The following is a 26,777-nucleotide window of genomic DNA, read 5'->3' as shown; positions in this document are numbered from 1 at the left end:
GTTCCACTAGGTTTAGGAGGTGTCAGTTTAAAGATAGTGATCATTTTGTGGCTCAGTGGTTGAGAGCCTCTGAGTTCAACCCCTGGTCCCCGCCCCCAAACAAAAAAAGATAGTGATCATTTTTCTTTATTGCAGAACCTCTGAGAAGCTACAGTATGCTGATGTGCCTTATGATTCTGCAAGAGAAATTAGAGAAGATGACATTTCTTGGTCACTAGATCATTAACCCCTATTTTGTAAGAAAAATTCTGTAGGACTAATGGGAAATGCCAATGTTATAATAATGTTCGGATCTCTTTAATATCAAATTTCGATTTCTTGCTTCCAAATATGATCACAGAACTAAAATACCACTTGAATTCTGGAGGGATGCTATATATTAACACTGCATCTGTGTTTGGGGCAAAGAAATTCTCTCAGGCTTGGAGCCTACAGTGGAAGGAAGAGAAGAAACAAAACATAATAGCTTAAATATGATTGTAACTAGCAATTTTGAGAGACAGACTAGTTCTTCTGAAGCCATAAAGTGAGGTCACTGTGAGTGGGAGCACCCAGGGCCCTGCCTGAAGAACAGTGACCTTACCCTGCCCCCTTTAAACACCATCTTGAGCCAGTAGGGCAGGGAGTGAGAAGGGCTCAGGCTGGCCACCACTGCTCAGGTGGGTACAGAGAACCACCATACTTCAGATTAACTGACACGTGCTGGAATAACCACAGGTCAGAAAAATCTAAGTGCCACATGACATCCTGCCAAGTCAAACTGGGGGTGGGGGTGTGTGGTCTGCATCAGGCTTCCATGACAAGTGCTGGAGAGGATGAGCCAGGCTCAGTGTTCTATCACAGCTGTCACTTACGGACGGTCCCTCCTTTGGCATGAGACTCAAAAATGAGAACACCTGCTAACTCCCGTTTCACCTAGAAGAAAAAGAAAGAACATGGAAAGGCCAGGTTTGCAGGTTTTTGGGGAGAAGGACTTGTGCCCTTTGTGGGCACAATGTTGATGGACTCCTTATTTCTTTCCTGGCTGTATGTTACCTTGCCTGTTGCTAATCTCAAAACTACTTTCACTAGATTTGCGGCTAGGTTCTCAGAGACTGTGCAAGAAATATTTACAGCTAGTTCATATGGGACAAGCTCCTTAGAAACTTCTTAAAACATCCCACATGCACAAACCTATCTTTTGCTTTGGGCAAAAAGGTGAGACATCTACAACATCCTATGCTTCTCTTGCTGTTGGTGGCTCTTTTCTGCATCACACAATAAGACATCACTGCAAACATGCTGAAAAAGAGTCAGACTTAAAGTTGAATCATTAAGCAAGCAGATTTATATTCCAAGATAGTCAAAATTCTAGGTTACTCCTAGCCAGCTAAAATTCCAATCTTTAAAAAAAATTCCAAATTATGATTTCAATGATAGGTCTAGCTTCCTAAGAACCAGGTGACCTGTGATTTTTTTCAAAGTGCCCAGGCACCTAGTGTTTGAGGAAACAGAGACCACCCACAATTTCTCAATTACACCAAGACTGGAGAAGTCAGAACAGGGGCATTCTGGGTATCTGAAGTACAGGAAGGGAGAAGAGGTCTTTCCTTAATGAGGCTTATGGAACCTCTGTTGCCCATCTCTACATATCCACAGGTTCCCCAGGTGAGGCTCCAGTCCTAGCAATGCATCTAACTTAAAGTCCCTCTGACCAGCTTGACTAACACACAACTTACTGTGGTAGAAAGATGAGATAAGGCTTTAATATGAAGGAGCTCTTCGTAGATAATCTCCAGGTCATCCATAGTCCTTTGGCCAGGTCTACAAAAAGAAAAACATTATCATTCAGACTTCAGCATGGAAATGACACTGCGGTCAGCAACATGCTCAGGGATGGCTCGATATAAGAAGATATTGGCAGAGGGGAGAGATCATGCCTTTATAATTCCCAAAGGGATTTTGAAATGAACATGTCCTTTGAAGGAGAATTTGGGAGCAATCTGATGTGCACAGAACCCCTTCTCTTCTAATTGCAGAAAGAAGAGTCCCTTGGCTCACATTGTAGTTGGCTAACTTGCCCTTGACTTTGCAGAAGGTTGATCTGAAGAACTACTTTTCATTACCACATCAATCAATAGTGACAAACCTTGCCTCTTAACACTCGAAGCAATTGGTTCAATCAACTTGACAGCAGATCCAAATTCCTTGGGATCCTGTGTGATATTTTAGCTTAACAAATAGTAATGCTGTCATTACTGTTTTGGGTTAGGTAGTATGCTTCTTCCAGAGGACCGAAATAGAGGATGCATATAGACTCATCACTTTTTTACCCAGCCCTAAGGAGGTAAGGGCATGAGATGAGAATGAGGTACATAGCAGTGTCTGGGATTAGCAAGACAGGAAAAAGCAAAGTATGTCTCGACATTTCTCAAACTCTATTCCATGGATTACCTCTGTCCATAAGAGGTTAATTGACTTTTGTAAAGTTTGTTTTTTAATTCTAAAATTTATTATAAAACTAGTATCCAATAATATACCTTTAGGAAACAGGGTTTGGGGGTTTTACAGACCTTTTTGTCATGGGAAGACTGAGTGAATTCCTAATCACCTTTTGAGTCTATAATTATTTTCGAATCACTAATAGTGTTTAATTATAAAAATGATAAAAGATATACGATTAGTTAGTAATTTGGATTTTTTTTTGTTCTCTGCAATATAATGAATCCTGACTAGAATGTTTTTGAAACTTAAAAACAAATGTATAATTCTGGGAGTGCTAGGAAGTCAATTGAGAGACAATTTATACATTGATGGGCAGGCAGCACTTACTCTCAGCAAGTTGCTGTAGTCATCAGCATTACTTATTACATAGTCATCGTCCTATTTTTTTTTGCATTTTGTCCTAAAATTACAGCAACTTATGGTATTCTTGTTTGTTTGTTTTTCTTTTTCTTTCTTTCTTTTTTTTTTTTTGTGCCAGGGATTGAACCCAGGGGCATGAACCACTGAGCCATATCTTCAGCCCTTTTTTGTATTTTATTTACAGACAGAGTCTTGCTACATTGATTAGGGCCTCACTAAATTGCTGAGGCTGGCTTTGAACTCACGATCCTCTTGCCTCAGCCTCCTGGGCTGCTGGGATTACAGGCATGTGCCACCCATGCCTGAATAGTCAATGTTATTTTACACTAAACATTTTATTGTGATTGAGCTTTGGATGGCATTCCATCAGGATTACACTGTAATTTTAAAAAAATGTTTTGAGTCAAACAAACTCAGGGAAGGGTGGTATACTGAGCACAACACTGAATTTAGAATCTGAAGATCAAGTTCTAATCTCAGTGCCATCACTCACCAGCCACATGAGGTGAGAGCCTTAGTCCCATCTGAAAACTGGAGACAATTCCTTTCTGAGGGAGATGTAAGAGCTAAAGGAAGCATTGAGAGTGAAGGCACCTATATATTATTTGTGTAAGTGAAAAAAAATCCATCAAAATTATATTAAAAACTCAAACACTTGCATAGGAAATTAAACAAACTTATAAATAAAATATGACATTTGGTACAGCAAATTATATCTGGAACTTAGTCAATTATTAGATCAGTACTCTGAGTGATCAGAACTGAGTTGTCAGTATTCTAAAACAGTTAACTGGATTAAACAATTTTGCAACCATATTATCACACGGAAGACCAACAGATCTGGTAGGGACTAAGGAGAGGATGAAAACTACGTGATTTGCACATTGACTCCACAAGGACAGCTTTGACATGAATAAAGGAATATGATACCCTTCTCATAGAAGCAATGGAGGATCTATTTCTTAATCCTGGCTGCACAAAGACAGACATTAAATCCATGACCCGGGAGATACCGGCAAGGGTCACCTCCTGCTAAGGATCACCAAGGAAGGACACAATTGCATACCAATCTAGTGCTTAGCGGTAGAACCCAGGAAGTATGGAACCAGAAAAGTATGGGACAGAAAAGCTGTGGCCACAGGGGCTCCAAAGAATCCAGGCCTTCTTGGCAAGAGGCCTAATCTACACTACTTGACTTAGACATGGGGATTTCAAAACTAGGACCCTTGGGGATTTAAAAGTCAATGGAGTCACCTCTGTCCATCTACTACCGTAGAGGTAGCTAACATGACAGACTCAAGGTAGGCGTAAGAGGATTACGGCTCTTCAGCACAAGGAGCAACCCTGCTGTTCATGCTACTTGACATCAGCTGCAAATAGCATGGAACTCTCCTAAACGCTTGGCTAAAAGAGAAAACAGTCTCCAAGTCCCCCATATCACCTCCATAGGGTGGGCTGTGATGGAAGGAGGAGAAAAACCCAGCCAGGAAAAGAAAGGTTTGGAATTCAGCTTTAAAATATTGACTGACTCAATGATGGAAGTTTGGAAGCAGATCTATGTGTCTGGAAGGAATGTTTATATAACATCAATATGAAACCCATATTACTCATTTAATGATTCTTTTTAAAAGAGTAGTGTGTTTAGAATCTACGATTTATATTTATACTTCATCTAAGATTTAAAACATGATGAGGAACTGTCAGATCCTCAATGCAATATACTAAAAGTTTCAGTGGTTCAAGGCTGACTTTGAGCTGTTCCAGTTAGTCTTAGGACCCAAGTGTTAAGGAAGAGAGGTAACAATGGCAATATTTAAGGCATTTTTGAAACATATTCAGTTTTCCTGCTGCCTTGCATCCCCTGCTCTCTCCCTGCTTTCCTAAACATTCGTCCACCTCTCATACTGTGTTCTTTCCCCAAAGCTCTGTTCTACCTTCTCTCCCTGGGAAAAACTCCCAAGGCCAATCCACCAATAAAGAGACTGACATCTTTATCTCCAAATAGCGCTTCTTCCTGAGTGCCAGTGGCTTCCTGTCCATCTCTTTCCAGATAACCCACAATATCTCCAAGCGCAATCTATCCAGAAGTGTTCCTTCACCATTATGCCAGATTCTTTAAAGCCAGATCTTGATTTACTTTTTCAAACTTAGCTATCTCCCCAGACTTCATACTATCTCTGATAGCCACGGTCTCTGCTCCAGACGTTTGGGGCACCTTTCCATTCCTCAGAAACACTCTACCTTCTCACGTCCAAGACTTTGTGCTCCTCTCAGGCTAGGATATTTTTTTCTGCATCCAGCCCAGCCCAGATGTCACTGCTCGTAGGTAACACCAACTTGCTGACCTCTATTCTTTCATAGCACATTGCCCTACTATTACAGTAATTTGCAACATATCCTGATGAATTTTATTTGCTTAAATATTCCTAACTCTAGACTGATCTTGTGAATAGAAGCAGTATCGAAGGGTAAAGGGCAATGCATTAGAAGCAGAATTGGATTTGAGATCTAAATCATGAAACTTCTAGTTGCTCAATTGGTTGAATGCTTTTTTCTGCATCTGTAAAATGGGAATACTAAACAGAATTGTTGTGAAGGCCAAATCAGTTAATGTACATGAAGCATTGTACACACGGGAAATAATAGCACACAGGTGGGACAGCATTATTATCAGGGTAGGTAATCAGCGTGGCTTATCAACTGAGTGAGCACTGGAGTTCTCACAATTCATGCTGAATTCAGGGGAGATGACAGCAATACCATGGACCAGTTCTTGTTTTGTGATCTGAGGGAAATGGGTGCTTATGCTTTGTTATCCTTCCCACTGAGGATTATGGCAGACCAGGTATCCATGGCACAACTCACTTTGAATAATGTCAGGCAAAAACTTTGAGTAATCCTCCCTTATCTGTGGTTTTGCTTTCCATGGTTTCAGTTAATCTTCAATCAATGGAGGTCCAAAAATACTAAATAGAAAGTTCCAGAAATAAACTATTTATTAGTCTTACATAACTTTTACTATACTAAAGTTATTATAATTGTTCTATTATTAGTTGCTGTTAATCTCTTACTATGCTTAATTTATAAACTAAACTTTATCACAGATATGTATGTATAAGAAAAAGGGGTCTATAGGGTCAGGTACTATCCACAGCATCAGGCATCCATGGAGTGTTCCTGTGGATAATCAAGATAACCTTGATTACTAACAGAGGGAGGAGATAGATAAAAAAATGATGAATTTCACATCTTGCTCTAAATCCCAGAAAATGATAGAAAAGGTATATTTTCCTTAGGAGTATAGATTATTTTCATCCAATTGTTAGCATCTTAGACCAGCTGAAGTTATTCAGTCTAAGTCAAGGTCATTAGGGGACTGGATGGAGCTGACCACCCAAGACCAACCAGCAGCATGTGTTGGGCAGGGTCCTTTACTGGTCAGAGTTTTGGCTGCCATGAGAAAGGTCTAATATAGAAATCAGACAAGTACCACCAGCACCACACACCACAAGTGAGGATTAGGCAGACCGGAAAGCTTTAGGAATTCTTGGCTAATAGAAAGCAGATAGGAGAAGTCTGGGAAATGAGACCAGAAGCATGGCAGCTCAGCACTTCCAGGAAAACCAGGGCAGGAATTAAACTGTGGCGCTGAGAAGACAAGATCTGCGGCAACAAGCATGGGGGGCAGGAGCACGGGTGTCGCCAAAAGCTCCTCACCAGGTTGGCTGGACATTGGTCGCTTGGAGCAGTGGACAGTGGCAGAGTTTACTGCTGGGAGAAAAACTGAGCCCTGTGCTTCTAGATGATGCCCAGGGAGGACTCTCAAGGGAGCCCTGGAGCCTGAGAGGCACAGAACAGAGCAAAGAAGAGAGCAGATAAAACCCCAGGGCCCTTTGGGAGACATCAGGGAAGGAAGGGGACAGCAGCTCTCCCAGGAAGAAAGGGTGTGGAATGGTTCCATTCCTGGGAAATCCTCTTTATTTTGGCAACTAGTGGGAAGAATGGAGGGTGGCTTCAACCTGCCTGCACTCCACAGACCTCTCAGAAAGCAAAGAGTTTTGGGAAACATCCTCACTCTAGGGTCTACTGCCTTCAGGGGAGGCTCTCTAGGGGGAGCAACAGACACATCTGCATAGACACCTAGGCTAGGGGCTGTTCCACTCCCGGTCATCCATTTGTCAGTAACCAATCTGGACACATAATGACTTCTGCAGGGACCACAGCAGCCCTTTGAAATAGAATGGAGTGACATCTAAACACAGGTCAGTCTCCGAGTCTTAAACAACATTCAAAATGAAAGAGAAAAAAGAAAAACACAAGGACAATACAAAACCAGCCCTGTGGTCTGAAGTGACCAGTGGACCTACAGGGTGGGTCACTGCCATCTGGCAATCCACCCAGGTAGCAAAGAATTTTCTAATCCTATCTACAGCAAATTTTTACTGAGGTGAGAGAAGTCAGGGCTGCTAGGTGCAAAGAGGTATCCTTTAAAAATGAGTCTATTCACAATTCACAAAGCAGCAAAAGCATTCATGAGAAGTGTGCCGACAGCCAGGACTCTGTCCCTCAGGGGCCTCTATGTGCCATTAGGATTGACATTTGAGTTAAATCGCAGGGAAGAGGCCAGATGGTATGAAAGTCAGACTTGCCAACCTGTGGCCAATAAAGTGAGTCCCTCACCCTGCCCAGGTGGATCTCAGGGTTTGCAGCAGCACTAATAGCAACCAGCCCCACCTTTGCCAAGGCTGCCAGCTCAGGGCTGCTGTGCCATCTAGTGTCCCAGAGAAGACTTGCCTCTCAACTCTCGCTCTGGACAGAGGTTCTTCCCTTGATTCACCCACACCCCTCAAAAAGCCCCTAAAGCATCTATACCTGAGCATTCCCTACCACAATCACTGAACAAAGCTGCATTGAAAAAGTGAGTTCCAATGGGAAATGGTAGCATTAAGCACCTTTCATGCTTTGGTCTTTTCGGGGGTGACAGGGAAAGAATGGAGAAGAGATTCTACAAATCAGCCCCCCAGCCTGTTCAAACAGTAATGAAAGGGTCCCAAGGACTGAAGGCAATTTGGCTTTCAAGAGGAAAGGGAGTAGGGGCTGGAGCAGGAGGAGATCACTCCCATGTACCTTCACAAGAGTAACCTACAAGGCTGGGGAAGTGAATTGACTGGCTGCTCTGAGTGGCAGCTGTTGAATGTACCTGGTCTTTACTTGTCCTTCTCCAGATGTCACAGGGAGAGATATTAGGTATCCCTGCTTCTTTACAAATCTGCGTGGTGCCACATTGATGTGGATTTGTAGGATCCTGCTGTGGAAAGGCCTAGTTTCTGCAGGGGATGCATTCTGGCAGCAATGTCTAGTTATAGACAAGATAATAAACGGGGCTGAATGGGGAGGCACTTTATACATTAAAGGATGGGAGGGCTCAGGTGATATTGGAAGCTGCTGGTAAATACCATTTCATCAAGGAATTTATCAAGGTCAGAGACGGAGCTCTTCAGTTATTGGAATGTGGTTAAAATGAGAGATTCATCCAGCCACCAAGCAGCACATTGGCATGGTCAGGGGTTAAATATGCAGGTGAGAAAGTAAATAACCCAATTCATGTAGATCTGTAACCTAGCAGGACCTAGTATATAGGGGAAATTCCCAGAGAAGTTAAGGTAATAAATGTCTACATAAGTCATAGTCATGTCAAAATAAAGAAAGAATACTTTATTTACCTTTTGTGGGGGAAGGCTTTATTTTTGATGACAGACTTTGTCTCATCCTACCTGATTCTCCTACTTATAAGTCATTTCTTAAGTTTGGATAATTTTCTAAGACTTTTGAGACTTTCTAAAGATATCAACCTCTTCCACTTCCCTTAAAGGAAAGTTTGGTATGTAGCAAAGCATTTCCCCCCACTTTTCTTTACCTCCCAGGACCCTGCTTCTTAAGTGTCAGGGACATTCTAGGAACCTGGTGACTGAATACTGAAGTGGCCTGCCCAGTTGGGGCTACTCAGTTCCCTGCCATATTGCCACTCCCTCACCTTATCTTTAACTCAGAAAAGGACCCTGTAAATTTACTAGATGAAATTAGGTATTTTCTAGTTCTGATAGCAAAGCTTGTGTACATAGAGATTCTTTGTGAAAATAGAAGTTAACATAGTCTACAACTGTAGTCAAAGGCAAAAGCCTACAGATATTTATGAGAAATGAAGCCATCCGCATAGGACATGCATAGGGTTCTGTCGTTCAGGGACTCTGAGCCTTGAGTATATTTTAGGATAATGGGATTTGATCATGTTTAGGAATTAAATATACCTAACATTCTTCTGTCAAAGTGTTTTATAAGGACACTCTAGAAATGTCATATGAAACTTTTTGAAAGATATAACTACAATTATTTTCCTTTCAAAAACCTAAGCAATAAATGGAGAAGAGAAAACAAATTTGGATGGTGTCATAGTACAGTTCACACCCTCCCTTTGGATGAGACACATGTGAAATACACTTGGAAACATTTTGAGGAGGTGGTATATGGATACATTATTACATTTTCTTTGCAGCCAATTCTTAGGGACAGATGGATTATCCATTTCTTTCTTTTTTTTTTTTTCATTTCACTGCTTATTCAGTAAATCTACTATAAAGGACAAAGCTGAAGCAAACTTGCAGAGAAGAAAGAATATTGTCAGTAAAATAAAAAAAGAAGAGAGGAACTTAGTATCTACTAAGCTTAATCTCCTTTTCTGTACTCAGGGGTTATAATTAGCCCTACCTAGTTCATAGAGTTATTTAGCAGTTCAAAAAGGTAATAGGTATGAGATCACTATATAAACTGTATAGTGCTAGTCAAATATTAATTATGAAGTTTTGTTTGTGGTTCTGGCTAAAGGGTTGGTGTGAAGTAAATTGACTCTTCCTGGGGCTGTGGGTTGTCAAAGGTTTCTATGGTACCTTTAAATTGTTTTCTGGCAACTTCTCAAGAGGACTGTGAAGAGAAGCCAATAAATTATTCTAAGATGGGTGCCAGATTTAGCAAATAAAAACATTGCATGAAATATATACGTAAAATTATTCATTGTTCATCTGAAACTCCAATTTAACTGGTGACATGAATCAAAAAGCACTTCATTTCTGGAGAAACAATTTTGATGGTGGATTTTAAAACTTCAGACCCACATTTCTTTTGGACAGTACATAGTTGGGCTCAGGGCACAAGAAAACAATAAATGAATTATAGGCTCCAGAAGTATATAACTTCCCGAGGATAGGATAATCCTCATTATTATCATAATCCATTATTTATTAGTGGAACATCTGGGTCTTTCTCAAACTAAAAGACTTCTTTTTCTACAATAGATTGCATATAGCCCATTCCATATGGTAATAACTGAATGAGTAGATGGTTTACTTATATTCCAGATCTGTGCAGTATTAATTTAATGAGATGAAGTTAGTCTGTAATAATTACTTTAAACTCAGATTACTTTTCATTTTCTTTCTTTCTTTCTTTTTCTTTCTTTTTTTTTTTTTTTGGTACTAGGGATATTTATTTTTTTTAGGTATAGATGGACACAACACAATGCCTTTATTTTTATGTGGTACTGAGGATAGAACCCGGGGGTCCTGCCCGTGCCAGGCGAGCGCTCTACTGCTGTGCCACAATCCCAGCCCTCCTCAGCCTTTTTTAATATCTTATTTAAAGTCAGGATCTTGCTGAGTTTCTCAGGGCTTTGCTAAGCTGCTGAGGATGGCTTTAAACTCGTAATTGATCCTCCTGCCTCAGCCTCCCAAGCTACTGGGATCACAGGCATACACCACTGCACCCAGCTAAAGTCAGATTTCTGTAATGTCTTTCTTCATCAGTGTTTGGAGCACAAACCCATGAGGTCATTGTGAATCCCTTTAGGACCATGGTAGGTGGCAATGCACAGGATCTGGAGTCAGATAGACCTGAGTCAAATCCTGAGTCCACCACTTTCTGCAAAACCACCAGGCAACTGACTTAACCTAAATCTCAGTTTCCTAATCTATAAAATGGGGGTTATATTAATTAACTACCTCATAGTTTTGTTATGAGAACTGAAGTAAATAATTGTTTAGCCCAGTGCTTAGTTAGCACTTGTGTGCTTAATAAATGTGGCCATGATTAAATACAGTTGTATTTGTGTTTCCACTTACAATTCCCTTGGAAAGTAAGGAGAGAGTAACCAGGTATTATTAAATTCATTTTATAACTTAAGAGATTTGTAACCTGGAGATGTTGGATGAATTAATGGTAAATTGTTAAGAACAGAATTCTGGGCTCTTGTACTCAGTATTACTTTCCATTTTTTTAGCAGGCTCTTGGATCAAATGTATGCATCTCAAATACTGTCATTAAATTCTCAAAATATAATTAATTTTAATCTCATAAAAAGATCTGTCTTTAGTCTTGGCCCCTCTAGTCCATTCTTCATAGGTAGCAGAGAAAGTGACCTACAGCAAATATGACCATGCCACACCTCCCTTTAAAAACTCTCCAGTGGTGCCCTAATGGCTACTAAATAACATCACAGAGGACACGGCAGATCCCTCTTAATCTTGCCTTGGCCTAACTGTCCAGGCGTGCCTGGCCTGGACATTCCCTCAGTGGGAATCAGTTTCTTATTCCCTGGAGGAACTTTCTCAGCTTTTTCTGTTCCTACCCACACCCCTGTGTTCCTGCCAGGCTAAGAGTGCTTTCTTCTGTAAAGAACAACTCCAAAATAATATTGTTCACTCCCTTGAAGAAGAAACAGCTTGAGCATCAACCCAAACACCCAACCATCATAAAATGAATGCAATAAGGCACATTCAGAGGATTATTCTGCACCTACTTAAAACTCCCAGCCTTTAAACATATATACATTTAAGAAAGAGGCATCTCTAAGTGCAAAAAGTTAGGAACCAAAAAATCACCAGAGGGACAGGCACTGCAATGCTAATGAGAGTGCTCTCTAAGACATATGATTGCAGGTGTTATTTATTCTTCTTTTACTCTTTTCAATAGTTTCTAAATTTTCTGCAATGAACAGATTGACTTTAACAATGAGAAGTCATGAAAAACTCGAGGTAATCTTAAAATGAACCCTAAGCTGAATGGGGAGTTGCTTCCATTCTCCCCTCTCTTGTGAGTCTGAACCATACTGGCAGCAATCCAATGGCTGCTTTCCTGGGCATTGCAGACGTGAAGGGAGAGTGGCAAACTGCTTCTATAGGGGAGATGCAAATTCAGACCCAAGAAATGACCCACTTAATGGAATCACTGATTCAGGTAGATTCCACGAGCTCATTTCAGGCACAGCTATGGTTGCAGTAAAAACAAAGACCACACTTGCCACATAGTGAAGGGAAGGATTCATAGTGCATTTCCTAAGATTAGGTTCTTCCACTCATACTTTGCTTTATTTTTTTTTTTTTGGTGTTGCTGGGGATCGCCAACTAAGCTATATCCCCAGCCCCCAGGTTTTACTTTTCATCTGACTAGCACTTGAGAATGGATTCTGTGGCTATGAGCATTCTCTGGGTATATCCCAACAGAAATCAAAACCCTCAGCACCACTGATTTTAGGCATGCTAATCTGAGATCCCCTGAGGAAATAAATCCCCCTATAATTACCAGGATTTCAAACTTCACACCTCCAAAAACAGTTTGGACAAATAAAAATCCTATTAAAACAAGTTTTGCTAATTAAGAGAAAATATGTAGCCCCTCAAGTGCCCCCTAAAGGTGTGTGGAACGGTGGCAATGAATGGATGTAAACAAATGGATCAGCAACTTTTCCAGCTCCCCATGGTATTTTCTTGAGTCACTTGAGGCCATCTTAAATTGTTTCCTTTCAGCCTCATGCCCCATAGCGTATGTTAGAAAAACATTAATTTTTTACATGAAACAAATGAACTAGAATTTCTGAGTTTGGGGCCCATTGGGAAGATTCAGAACCTGCAACAATTCTTTCATGTTACAACAACCTAAATTTCTTGTGTTATTTGTTCCTCTGCTCAGGTTCAACTACTCAAACTTCTAGGCTTCTAGGGAATTTCAGAATTGCAGAACTGGAATTAGATTGGGAAAATACCATCTATTTTATTCCCCCCAACCCCCGCCCCCAAGTGAGTCTTAGACCATTCTAAACAGTGGAACATTATGTCTCACTTTACTTGGAGGAAGGAACTGGAAAACTTGCATGGAAATAGCATTCTGTAGTCCTGAAGCCTCCTTGTATGCATCTGGCCTCAAGTTTATAATGTTTTGTTTACCTGGTCACTCCACGTCTTTTTACCCATGGCTTTCTCTCTAAAACACCTGCTCCAATGTAGCCAAAATGCACATTTCTGCTGGTAAGGGTCTCTATTGTATCTATTTGCTGTAGGGTAACCTCTTGTTTTTAGACTTACAAACAAAGCAAAATCAAAACAATAAGCTCCAAGGGCTCATTCAATGCTTGATGGCCCTGTCTCAGAGCTGCAGCAACAGCACCGTCAAACTGTCACCGTTCAGTAGCACTTGCCCCCAGACGCCATCCAGGTCTGCACCTGCGCAACCAGGATGGCATTGTGAGTCACTCTGTCTGCCACCACATAAAAAGCTAATTTCACATTCAGAATGTATGTTTTTCTTTCAATACCAATAGCAACAAGAGTGTGCCAAAAAATTCCCCCTGAAGCTCTATTCTGTTTTTTAAACTACAGAACATTCTTTCATAGTTTGACAGTTAAAATGCTGCAGTTAATGTAATAAACAGAGAATTTTTCTAAGTAGCCTGTCAAAACAAGTGACACTTTTTTTTTTTTTTTTTTGGCTAGCGAGTCTCAGATTCAGAACAATAGGAAGTACCTTTCAAAGCAACATCTTCATTATACAATCAAATTCTCAGAGTAATCTTCTCATCAAAGAATATTGTGTTATTTCTTTCCTAGTAATTATCAGAGTTCTGCAACCTCTCTGGCAGTGGTGACTATTATAAGATGCAGCTGTGCTGAGTTAAAGAATTGGGGGTCTTGCCCCCATTGACATGGAGCCAATGCATCTTCTGCCTCTCAATGACTTGGCAGTTTGGGCACTACGGGCTCAACATTTCCAGGGCCTTTGAACATGCCCTATTTCCAGAAGCAAACTTCTCAGCTGTCTCTTCAAGGACAGCAGTTATACTGGCAAGACTTGATCACCTAAGCTTATTTTCTTTCTACGTTAAAAAAAAAAAAGTAGGGAGCTGGGGTTGTGGCTTTGCGGTAGAGCACTCACCTAATGTGTGAGGCCCTGGGTTTGATCCTCAGCACCACATATAAATAAATAAAATAAAGGTATTGTGTCCACCTACAACTAAAAAAAATTAAAAAAAAAGGTTGTACCTTCTAAGATTACCAGCAGACCTAAAAAATAGAGTGTGTGCATATGCGTTTGCAGAGTTTGAATGTCAGTCTCACAAAATTAGATTTCTTATTTTTCACTTTACCATCTCTTGGGAGCTGTATTCCAGTAGAAAGAATATTTAAGAGTCAAAAGAAGAACGGCCAGCCTAATCCCAATGACTGCAAAATTAAAACAAAGCAAAGCAAAACTGTGAAGACAAGAAAAATCCCAAGTCTCCCCAAAATGAATCTGCCTCTTGGAATAATGGCGAAGCTGCAGTTTAACAGCCAATGCTACAGTGGGAGAGCTAAGCTTTGGAATGTAATTTTCTTTGAAGAATCTTTGGGCTGATGGGATTCATGCGATTGGATGCTGTCTGGAAAAGCAAGAAAGTTCACTGAGTCAGCCCTCAGTTAAGTGTTTGCTTCATCTGATTCTAATTTGGGAATGCCTCTCCCACTGGATTACAAACTCCCCAAAGCCAGGCATCATTGTATAATTATTATTATTTTTGCTTGTAATCTATTTGGTAGACACTCAAAGAATTGAATGGCATTTCTGCCTCCCTTGAAGCAAACAGGACTGAGGGAACATTAGCCAGGGCTGAGTATTCATTCATTCACTCACTCACTGTGCAAAGGTTTGTCAATGGCTTACTTGGTGTAAGCCCAGAGTTGGGGATGCGACGGTCTTACTATTCTATACCAGGTTAAAATCCCCATCTGCAGTGTGTTGTATTAACACACACTACATTTTCCTTTGTAGGACATAAGATGGCTGTAATTAAATGATGGCTTCCAGGTCTTAAAATCTGTTTCCTGCACTTCACGGAGCTCAGAGAAGGAGAAGCAACCTTCTTGTTCTCTGGTTACCTTAATTAGCCTTAGCAACCTAGCATAGTGTCTGGAACAAAGTAGGTATTCAATAAACACTGGTGAAAAACTAACTAAATCAAGTGAAATGAGATTTGTCTTTGCCTTTAAGAAACTCCGTTTATTGCAATGTTTCTCAACAGGACATTATTTTCAGGGTAGATCCTCTCTTTATTTGGGGCATCATCCCGTGTTCGGCACCTTTTGGTCCCAGCCTTTGCCCAGTGAATATCAGCACTGTGCCCACTCATGTACTTTGACAACCAAAACATCTTCACACATTCCCAAGTGCTGGGGAACATCCTATCCCTGCATCAGGACCACTGCATGATGGTGACTTGAAAAAAGGTGACAAAAAGGCAGAAAAGGGATGGATCCAGGAAATGATGAGGAAGGACAAGTGACAGACAATGGGATCAGAGAGAGGAAAAGCAGTCTGCCAGGAGAGGAGGCAAGCTTTAGAATGGCATCCAAGCTCCCCAAGCCCTAGGGCATTCTCTTGTGTGTCCTCAGCCACCTGCCCTGCAATCCTTCAGGGTAGAAACAGCATAAATTGGCTGGGCAGGATTATTGGACTCCTGTTAGGTCAGCAAAGCTCTGGCTTTTCTGTTTGATACTTTGGATTTTCCTGTTAAATTTTTGTTTGAAGAAAGGGTTTTGAGGCTAAAAGAACTAAAAACCATGGTTCTAGAGTTAAGGATGCTGGTACCAACGGGGAGGAGGGAAGGCCTTTGAAACACACAGTGTGGGAGATTAAGACCCAAGAGAAAGTTTTGACAAAAGGGACATGGTGTGACAAAAATGAAATGTGTTGAAAAGCCTCTGCAGCACTGAGGATGGGCAAGTGAAAGGGAAGGAATCCTGGGGACAGGAAACAAAGCTGCACTCGGAGAGGCGACTGTGAGTTGGTCTGAGGGGTAGGCATGGGGGAAGTTGGTCTGAGGGACAACTCTCTCTTGGAAAGTGCCCAGTGGACACACCAGACATGTAAAGTTTAAGGCTCTTGTCGAGACCTGATAATAAATGAAGGTTGGCCAAGCCAGTGACTCAGAGTTGACATCCACAGGCAGTTGGCCCTGGTTGCAGGGTGGAGGGCAATTTCATTTCCAACAGAAAACATAAGCCTATGTGTGGCATTTCAGAGCCGAGTGCTAAGCTGTCTGCGTTGCACAGGTTTCCCTGAGGATCTGACTGGTGTAGGCTTCTTTGTCTGCCCCATAGCATCCAACAGAATGAGCTTTTTTTGATTAAACATTTTAAAGACTTCAGCTTTGGCTGGTGGGCAGCTATTGAAGGTAAGGAAGTTTCTCAGTTGAGATGGGAGAGGCTGCCTCAGTGGCTGGCTGGAGGCCTTGGAGAGGCTAAGGGGACAGTCCTGTTATAAGAACATATAGTGGGACTGGGGTTGTGGCTCAGTGGTAGAGCGCTCACCTAGCACGTGCCAGGCCCTGGGTTTGATCCTCAGCATCACATAACAATAAATAAATAAATAAAGATATTGTGTCCAACTAAAAAATAAATCAATAAATATTTAAAAAAAAGAACATATAGTGAGAGTTGGGGTGAAGCTGGGTGCTGAATGAATGAGTCCACGCATGAGCATGAGGGTCAGAGTTCTGATGACCTCTGTCCTTTGGCACCAGGAAGAAAGGGGCTGCCGCCCTCTGGAACAGAAGCAGCAGTTTCTGTTTGCAATTAGCCAAAGGTCATCTACTATGGGGGCTCAGTTTTGACAGCCTGAATCAATTGCTGAAGATTTCTATAGTTTTAACTCATATGCATGGAAATGGAGTTATACAGCCTCAAAAGAAAAACAGAAAATAAAACAGAGAGAAACTCTGTGTCTCCTCTTCAGTATCTGTTCTTAGCCCTGGGGGTAGGCCAGGGCTTTTGAAATCTACCTGGCTTCCTGCCCCAGGTGCGCCCGCGCACTGGCCAGCCCTGGAGTGCCCAGGCTGCTCTCACTCACGGTTTGCGCAGGATCATCCTCATGTGGGCATCCGGGCCCATCTGCGACAGTAGCAGCATGGTGTCCTGGAGCTCCTCGTCACACTCCTTCTTCTCCTCTTCAGTAGGCAAAGGGGCATCCTCATGCTCGTCATCCAGAAATCGGTAAAATAAATATTTGTCTTGGAAATGGTGTTCCTGGTCCACTGCGGGAAACATGGAGGCGAGTATTAGCCGTGGCACAGAGGTCTGCCGGCAGCCCGTTCACCAGAGCAGACGGGTGGTGTCCAGCAGGAGAGCCAAGTGGCAGCTGAGCCGGACACTCCGCACCCTCGGCACCGGCCTTGCCCAGGCCGTGCAAATGCAGACATGACCTCCTGGTTGCAGTCATGCACACCAGAACCCTCCCCACCCATCCTCTTCTGGGCCTCCGTGGGACTCCCTCTGAGAACCTGCCAACTTTTCTGAGATGAGCACTTTGACTTGCAAAAATTGCCTTGGTGACATTTTCTAGAACATGGGACATATGTCCCGAAGAGGAAAATAACCACTGCCAGATCATGCCCTAGAATGTTTTCTGAAAGTAGACTTAACAAGAAAAACTCCTTTGTCAGATCAGAATTTATGGTTTTCTTTCTATACTATTTATAAACATTTCTGTCAACACTTTGAAAATCAGAAGAAAATTAATTGAGTTATTGTTTGAACAAAACTAGCCAGACCAAACTTCTAGGTCATACACTCCTAGAAGGATTTTGTGATAATTTTCTTCCAGTTCTGATTTTTCAAAGTCCCCTACCCAGTGCATGCTGGGTGGTTGCTCTCCCGCAGAACTACACCCCTAACCTGCCTCTTGTTCTTGTAAACAACAGGATTTAGATCTCTGTAGGACAAAGACAGTAAACTTGGCTCAGCATCCCTCATCTAAATAGCTAAAGCCTTTAGCTTCTTTTCAGGATGTGCAGCAATAGGCTCAAAAGATAAAGAGAAATGGTTGACCCTTGCTGCTCCAGGTGATCAGCTTCAACCTAGCGCATGTTGGAAATGTTGGAAATGCAGATGTTTGGGATCCATCTCAGGCCTGCAAATTCAGAATCTGTCCCAGGTGATAGGTATGCACATTAAAGCATGATAAACACTGGAAAAAACATCATTAGGTTCCCAGCTGTTGGCAAATGAAATGGAGGACTTAAATATTTTATCTGTTGGGAAAAGTGGTCTTAAACAAATGGCATGAGCAGTTCAGTCACAGTTATATACCAGTGAAAACCACTGTAGTTACCAAGGATCACAACTTCAGAGCACATTCCTGATTTTACATATGGTCATCTGTGGATATATAAATTGACTCTCCCAGACAGCAGCACAGTTAAAAGGCAACTTCTGAGTTCATTACTGCTTTCATGTCATCAGCCCAGTCACACATTTCATTGTTCTTCATTCTGCCCCTGTATCAGGATTGCGATGCAATGCTCAGAGTATAATCACACTATCAATGAACTGTGAATGCAAACTAATAAACATAATTGGAACTGATGCACTCGGGTTGCAATTTCATTTTCCTTTCCTTCGTTCTCCAAAGTTAGGAAGGTACAATGGTGGAACACAGCAATCAATAGCTTCCACTCGCTGCATTTGTATTGCTAAATGAAGATGCTAGCTCCATGGTCCCTAAGGGCATCATAATTCTTTCTTGCCCATTGGGAGTTCTGCAACAGCTTGCCCAGGGAAATGCACTTAGCATTTCTTAAGGGTTTTCCAGGGACTGGGGCTTGTCTTACCATGGTTGAGGACACTGTCTTCTAATAGGACTTGCCACATGCCAACAGCTTGAGTCCGGGAGTGAACACAAGGAGTCTGTTGCATCATCCAGTCCACAAGCTCGGTTCCCACACAGCATTGTCTAGAGGAGATGGGAGACAGAAGCTGGAGATGGCTTTCAAGAAGTACCTCCCAAAGAGCAGAGTGCTCTTACCCTCACAGGTCTCCTGGCAAACAAAGCACCACACAGTGTAGCCTCAGGTTCTCAAAGACAGAACCCAATATAACCACTCATCTCACGGGAGAGTCTTCGAAGCTAGGTTGTCTAAATAAAAGCATTATAGTATGCAGCACCAGCAGAGACAACAGGGCCTCTGGAGGGGGAGCATTAGCCCGTGAGCTCATCACAGGACCAGAAACTTGGTCATTATAAGTTGGAAAAATCTCAGAGTACGATGAAGGCAAAACATAGCACTGGCTCCCTTCACCTGAGCCTTGTGGGGAACGAGTTAATGTTTGTGAGGCGCTTGGAGGTGCTCTACGAACGGCACTGTATAAGTGCAAAATTATAAAGCACTTTATATTTTCAAGTAATACTACTGATCTTCCTCTGGATGGGGTGTTGGGAGAAACAAACAATTAGCAATGCAAATCTCTCTGAAAAAAGGTCTGTGTAATGAGCATTAGCACTTGTACAGCAGAATCTGTCATTTAAGAACACCAGATCCTCCCTGGCTTTCTGTATGTTCAAACATTACTTGCTAACATGCTCCTCTGTGAAGAGTTGGTGTGGATGGACAAACTCTCTATTAGTTAGGAAATATGTAATGATACATACATACATTAGGAAATACTGAAACCTTTTGGGGATGAGAGGGTAGGGCAGGTGTTCATGGTATGACGGTTCAAAGGAGAAAATGGAATTCCCAAGTCCTAGGGAAGGATCCCAAGGGACAATGGAACAGTGCAGGAAGTCACAGAGCAGCTGGCTGCCTGAAGCTGGGACTAAGCCATGGGTGGCCTCCCCTCCCAAGCTAAGCTTGGCCCTTCCTCTGGGCATGAGCTGGCACAGGGTCAAGCCCAGAGAGCTTCCCTCTAGTTTAAACTGAAGGAGATTTCTGATGCTGGGCCACTTTAGGAAGAATCTTTAAATTTTTAAAAATTTGTTCTATTTAGATAGACATGACAGTAGAGTGTATTTTGACATATCAAACATACATGGAGTATAACTTCCCACTTTTGTGGCTGTATATGATGTAGAGTTTCACTGGTTGTGTATTCATATATGAACATAAGAAAGTTATGTTTGGTTCATTCTAATGTCTTTCCTGTTCCCACCTCTCTCCCTTCCCTTCATTCTCCTTTGTCCAATCCAATGAACTTCTATTGGGAAGAGTCTTGAACTTGGAGAAGACAATGATATATAGCACCAGGTCGGCTACTCATTAGCTATGTGGCTTTGGCCAGATTTTTGGTTCTTAGTTAGTTTCCTCATCTGTAAAAGAAAGAAGGAGCAGAAGATGGCCTCTGAGGCCTTCTCCAGTTCCCATATTGTAGGATTTCTGGAACCTACCAGAGCTTGTGGGGTACCCTGATTTGGGACTGACCTTGACGCCCAAGGGCTTCACAGGGAGGATGTCTGAGAAGCTTGTGTGATTTCCAGGGCTGCTGTTATTACAGTCTATAGGAGAGATTCAGGGGACCAAGAGGTACCCAGTTCCTACTGGTTCCCAACCAAACATACCACCTGTCAAAATATTCCTCTTATAGTTGGAGTCTTACAAAAGTATAAAAAATCCATTTCATTTGGCTTTTCATTCAATGATTGCTTTTATTGAAAAGAGCAATATGGAATGGAGATCATCCCAGGGCATCTGGATCCTTATAAGGGATTCAGAATCTTGCTGTCAGAATATGGGACAAAGACACACAGCTGTGCCATTTGTAGCTGATGGAGTCGCTGGGTATGCTTTTCATTAATGATCCCTTGCCACTTCAGAATGGATGGCAGATCTCCAGCACTATTAATTTTGCTCTTGTAACATATTCACACCAAATCATGGGGGGGGGGATGTGCAATATTACATCTGGAGAGGCTTCAGCCCCCTAATACTGCAGCATTAATATAATGGAGTGAAGACTAGAGGGAGAGAGGGAAAGGAGCTCAGAAGTACAAGATCCAGGATAAGGAACTCAAACTGAATGGCAGGAAAAAGAAATCATGCCTCTGGCTTCCAGGGGAGTTTACTGGTCATTACTGACAGATCATCAGTTTGTGTCATAGGGTGTGGAACAGGCCTAACACCTATATTTCAGGAGTTTCAACTCTTACTGCTATGGAGCAAGAGGAGATTATGGTTTCTGACTTCTAGTTTCCATTATTTGTCACCAAACATGACATAGTTAATGGAATTTCCCTAACACAAGTCAATATTTGGGAAAGCATAATCATATCTTAAAGAAAAATAATAAAAACTTTAAAGGAAAAAGATCCTTTAGCCTCGTGAAAGTTTGAGATCTACCTAATGAGTTAAAAAAAGTCAAACCCCAGGGACATTAGACATATAAATTTTTTTTAACTTTTACTTTTCTTTAAAATTATAGCAGTGTATAGGAGCCACAGATTCCAAAAAGAATCAGCTTCCAGGGTTAGAGAACAAGACTTGCAAATGGAATCATCCCAAATAGCAGCTATAGTAAAAACCAGAAAAGGTCCTAGATGATCAGTCTGTCCTGAGACATGGAATGCCCCCTAAGAAGAAGGTGCAACATAACACTGAGGTACTTTGCAAATCTCATTTGATTTTCAAAATTCTATCAAGAGGAAGCCAGCCTAAAATGTGACATACTGTCAACTTTGATCTTATAACACATTCACACCAAACGCAAGCAGAAAAATGTTAGTTTGCATGGTGGATAGAAACGAAGATCCAAAGAGTAAGGATTTGCAATATTTTCCCATTTCTGTCCTTGAAAGAGTCTGGAACTTGAGGTGCATGTATGTTGGAGGTTTGTTACAGTGTCAAGCAGGTACAATTTTATAGGTTCTACTGTGGTTGGTTGTCACTATAAAGATACACATCCATGGTACCTTTAAAATTTATATTTCAGATTTTCACTGTGTCCTGTGAATTTGGTTCATATGAATCAAAGGGGTTTTGACTCATGCAAAGGTTAAGGGGTTCTGAAGTCATGTCTAGGCTAAATGGGAAAGAGCCTGACTGATTCAGCTGAAAAAGGACTGTGCCTGAACCACGGAAGCAAGAGTGAAGGTGTATATGCCACATGTGGGCCATTCTATTTCCTAACATTCATTGAACTGATACCATAAAAAGTAAGAGGAGTGAATTCTTAGTTGGCCTACCATAGCTCGGTCATCAGAAAAGTTTCAACTAACCACAGACCTTCAGTTTTCTTTATCTTTCTCATTTCTTGACTCCATTGAGAGTTCTAATAAGGAATCCTTATTCTGATGATAAATATGGTACTCATATGTACATTAGAACGAAATCTTTACAAAATTTGTATTTGTTCTTTTTAGTTATATATGACAGTAGAGTATATTTTGACATATCATACATACATGGAATACAACTTCCCATTCTTATGGTTGAACATGATGTGGAGTTTCATTGGTTATGCATTCATATATGAACATAGGAAAGTTGTGTCCAATTCATAGAATTAAATCTTACATTGGAAAATAAGTTCCATTAAGGGCTTGGGATATTTTGTTCACTGTTGCCTCCTTAGGGCTTAGAATGCAATAGTCTCTTTTCCTCAGGAGGTGCCTAATAAACTTGTGGGATGAATGAATAAACAGATCACTAAATCTGAAAATGAACTTTCAATCCTGGGTCTGCTACTCACTAGACTTGTGACTTGGACAAGGAAATTATTTAATCTCTTTGAGCTGACTCTGTTTTATCATCTGAAATATGGCTTCATAGCAGGTTGTAGTGAGGATGATCTGAGATACCATACAGAAAGAGGCCTGTATAGATCTCTGAGGATAAACATGTACTCAATAACTGTTAGCTGAACGTGACCTAAATTTAATAGGTTTCTAAAAAGACACTAGCAAAGAGAAATGCAAAAATTTTCTTCTCATTGTCCATCAATATCCAAGCAAATTAGTTAAGGAGTAACTGTGTGGAATATTAAAGATAATCTAACACTCATCATTCAGTAGTGATTCAAGACAAACTTAGACCTTTTAGGTCTTGGATACCCCTGGATGGAAAACTGGGAGAGGCCTATTTGTTTCAATTTTACTAGACGTGAATCTGAGGGGCCATGACCTTTATACTTAGCACACTTACCTGTATGTCTTGAGGTGGTATTTCCTATCTCTTATCATGTGAGGGGCTCGAGAGAGGATGGCATTTCGTAAAATTTTTCCAGCCCTGAGGATCTTCTCTGAAGGGACCTGGATTTTAATGAAGTAGAAGGAGGGGAGGAGAAAGAAGGAGAGTTTATAGAAGGAAAACAAACTGGCTGAATCCTTAAATCACTTTCTAATTGGAGTCTGGTAGAAAAACATAACCCACTCATACATATTTACATTGTTCACTGTGACATGTCACTGTGTTATGCTGAGAACTGAGATGCACTGAATATTTATTGTCTCAAAAACGGATCAGAGGTTTCTTGATGTGATGCTCTGACATGTGGACCACCTCCAGTGGTCCTTAAGAAGCGAGCTCAGACGGCTCATCAACCCACCTACATCCCATTACCTTGGTAATGGTGTTAGCAGGACGAAGAGGAACGTGAGGTTCAATGAGAGGTGTCTGAAAAATAAAATGTCAAAGCAAAAGAAAATTAAACAAAAAGTTCAGTAAGGAAAATTATGGGTTGGGGGATAATAAGAAATATCAGGTTTTTTTTTATAAAACTCAAAATAGAATTTAAAAAAAGCAAGAGATAAAAGCTGCCTAAAGGAACTTGAATGCATTGGCATTCAAAGGGCAAAATTAGACCATTCAATTTGCCAACATTTAAATATAAATTATTAAAATGAAAAAAACAAACAAACAGGAATGATTAGATGTTTGTAGGCTTAATGAGAAGGGAATAAATATCCACTCAAAGCATACCAAACATCAGAGCAGGGAAAAGCAAAACAAGATATACATAAACAGAGATTAAAGTGACCTCTCTCGGGGGATGGCAATAAAGTACTGATCTGGGATGGAAATGAGCTATTTCATTCTCTTGCATGTAGTTAAGATTTTTTCAGTGATTTTTATTTGTAGAAAATAAGTTTTTTAATTTTCAAATGTGGCTCCTTGGTAGTTCTACGCCCCCATCTCCTATAGCCCATTGAGGCAGACAGAGTACTTCTCCTTCCTTGACAGGAATCATGCAAGTTTCAGGATTCCATGACTGTCTGAACAACTCTAGGGCTGCAGGAAGCTCTTGTTATTATCTGCATTCTTCAGATGGGGGTGCTGAATTTGAATCCTGGGACAATTTCTTACCAGTCAGCTACACAATTGAGCACCCCCCGCCAGTCTCACCCAAACTCCTTTGCTTTTTCTGTGAAATATCTGGTAATGGCATTTCCAAATGGGAGAAAGATACCTTTAGTGAAAGGAGGTGGAAGAATCACCAGTACAACACTGTTTACCACTTTAGAAGGTAAGATAGCTGTTCACTTCTTATGAGATTTTGGTAGAAAGAACCAGGGCCCTCCAAAGAACCATGACCCCAAAGATGGTCATGTCCTTAGCCCCAGAACCTGTGCATGTTAGGTTATATGGCAAAAGGGACACTATAGGTGTGATTAAGTTAAGGATCAAAATAGGGAGACTGTCCTGGTGTTTCAGGAGAGCTGAATGTAATCATAAGGGTGTTTAAAGACAGAAGAAGGAGTCAGAAGAGTCAGAACCAGAGAGAGCAGGGTGGGGAGGAGTTGGTCCCACTTGGTGGGCTTTGAAGACAGAAGAGGCCAAGAGCCAAGAAATGTAGCAGCCTCTAGAGGACAGAACAGCCAAGCCGACTTCCCTGTGAGCCTCCAGAGGAACAGAGTGTGATGCCATCTTGATTTTTGCCCAGTGAGACCCATTTCAGACTTCTGAACTCAAGCATGATTAGGTTGTTAATTTGTGTTATTTCTATACACTCAATCTGTGGTAATTTGTTATAGCAGTCACAGAAAACTAATATTATACTTTATATTATAATTATTTTAGTATAAAGAATTATTAAAGCCCCTGACTCTTTGCAAATAGAAGCCATTTACAGTGAAAATAAACTGGTAGTTTTCCCTTTACCCCTAAGTTTAAAAATATAATCAATGGGGGAAATTAAGGCCAATATTAGTTTAAAACAATGCATGAACCTAAATATGAATATACATGTATCAACATATATCTTCATTTTTATTAATAATAAATTTCAGGTGGGCTGAAAAAGAGATAAAACACTAAACTTAAAAAAAAAAAACAGCATAGATGAGATGCAGATGTATTTAGAATGGCTGAAATCTCATGGAACTTACCTAAATACTTTTGTCACCCCACTGGTATCTAGTAAACCTTTTCTCCCTTTCTGAAGTCACCATAGCACAAGTGTTAATTACTATAATAGCATTTTAGCAGCACACTGTTTATAACCCACATAGACCAAGGAAGGCCAGTGTGGTCCAATTAACAGTGACTTTAAACAGAGACCAACTTTGCCCTGAAAAAGCCAACTTTGCCCTTAAAGCAGACCTGAGGATAGGAGAGGGATCACAAGCTCGGGAAGTTCCTGTGCTTACACCAAAGCCTCAAAGAATATGGAGAATTCTGTTGACAGCATATCACTTGGGATGACATTCAAATTGCCCACCATCACACACACCAGGGCTTTGGAAATGAGTGGTTAAAGCATGCTGGGTACTTCCCAGCAGAGAGCTCCCAGTTCTCATGGGTTCTGCCTCCACCTTCCACAAGTTGTTTTACATGTCTAGGACCATGCCTGGTTCTGCATCTTAACAGTAAAGGCCTCTGGTTATTCTTAAAAACAATAGTAAAAGCCCATTTCTCTTCCTGTCTTGGAGGAAAGAAGTATCGGTGTGGGCTTAGCTTCCCAGGTCACCTTTTCTTTCCTATGAAAAACTGACTTTCTTTTACAGTGGTCTTTGAGAGGCAGGTAAGCTTGGGGCCCAGAGGATGCTCGTGCTTAAGGACAGTTGATAAATATTTGCCGGCGGACTCAATAAAACATTTTTTGAAGATGACATCTTTTCATTTCTATAGAGATGGCTGTATTTTAACAAAATGCTAATGAGTTGTCCCCAGGTTAGTTTATTTTGTGGGAGAGCTCCCTTTTTAGTTCCTTGGAACCTTGAAAAGAAAGTACTACTAAAGCTGTGGAAACATCAAGCTTCAACCAGAATTTTCCTTTTGATCTGCAACTTCTAAAGACATAAAATGTACACAAGGTTGTCTTTTAGCTAGACAATTGTAGTTCAGATCCAGGACCAAGAAGCTGTTTAATCTGTTGAAAGGCAGTGTTCTCAGAACCTTCTCAAGCTCAAGCATTTTAGGCTTAGGGGCGACACTATGAATGGATGCTTTGAGGAGGAGCTGCCCCTTTATTTAAATAAAACCTCCAAGGGACACATCAGGTGAAAGCAGGGAAAGTGTTGTTTTGAGGAAATGGGAATCTGTCTTTGAAAGGGACAGTACATTCAGTTCGGCAACCTCCTACCGTTCTAACAAACACACTGGGTACCCAACAGCTGTGTGTTCTGAGACAGCATTTGTGACAGGCAGCTGGGTCCGTTGGAAATCATCACTGGCCAATGCCTGTTCAGGGACCTCTCTTGCTTTTGGATCCATTTGTTTATTTCCTTTTTGTTTTCCTTTAGCTTTCATTTGAGAATTTCACTTTAGCTGTGTTATTGAGAAATAAGGACACTAATTTCATTTTATAAATGACTAGGTTAAACAGAAGAAGGAAAGACAAAACATGGTGAGATTAGTAGAACTCAAGTGA

General features: G+C 41.2%; 1 protein-coding gene across 15 annotated transcripts in view; it reads right to left on the bottom strand.

The window, feature by feature from the left end:
* Nucleotides 1-26,777, bottom strand: part of Rapgef4 (Rap guanine nucleotide exchange factor 4) — a 288,628-nt gene that overhangs the window by 62,940 nt on the left and 198,911 nt on the right. For 10 of the 15 annotated variants that reach the window (XM_046447277.2, XM_058580189.1, XM_046447279.2 and 7 more), the window contains 6 exons: nt 23,528-23,581; nt 23,111-23,217; nt 18,809-18,930; nt 17,050-17,233; nt 1,719-1,803; nt 855-915 (listed from right to left, as the gene is read on the bottom strand). In XM_046447277.2, coding sequence (XP_046303233.1) covers nt 855-915; nt 1,719-1,803; nt 17,050-17,233; nt 18,809-18,930; nt 23,111-23,217; nt 23,528-23,581 — 613 coding nt within the window. The remainder of the gene's footprint in view (nt 1-854; nt 916-1,718; nt 1,804-17,049; nt 17,234-18,808; nt 18,931-23,110; nt 23,218-23,527; nt 23,582-26,777) is intronic. The other 5 variants (XM_046447278.2, XM_058580195.1, XM_058580197.1 and 2 more) reach the window with 1 other exon arrangement.

The sequence above is a fragment of the Marmota monax genome, unplaced genomic scaffold (genome assembly GCF_021218885.2).
Source record: "Marmota monax isolate L192 unplaced genomic scaffold, Marmota_monax_Labrador192_F-V1.1 WCK01_AAM20220418_F8-fsc00007, whole genome shotgun sequence".
NCBI lineage: Eukaryota > Metazoa > Chordata > Mammalia > Rodentia > Sciuridae > Marmota > Marmota monax.
The sequence above is the reverse complement of the archived record's forward strand: the minus strand, read 5'-3'. Positions and strand labels throughout refer to the sequence as shown.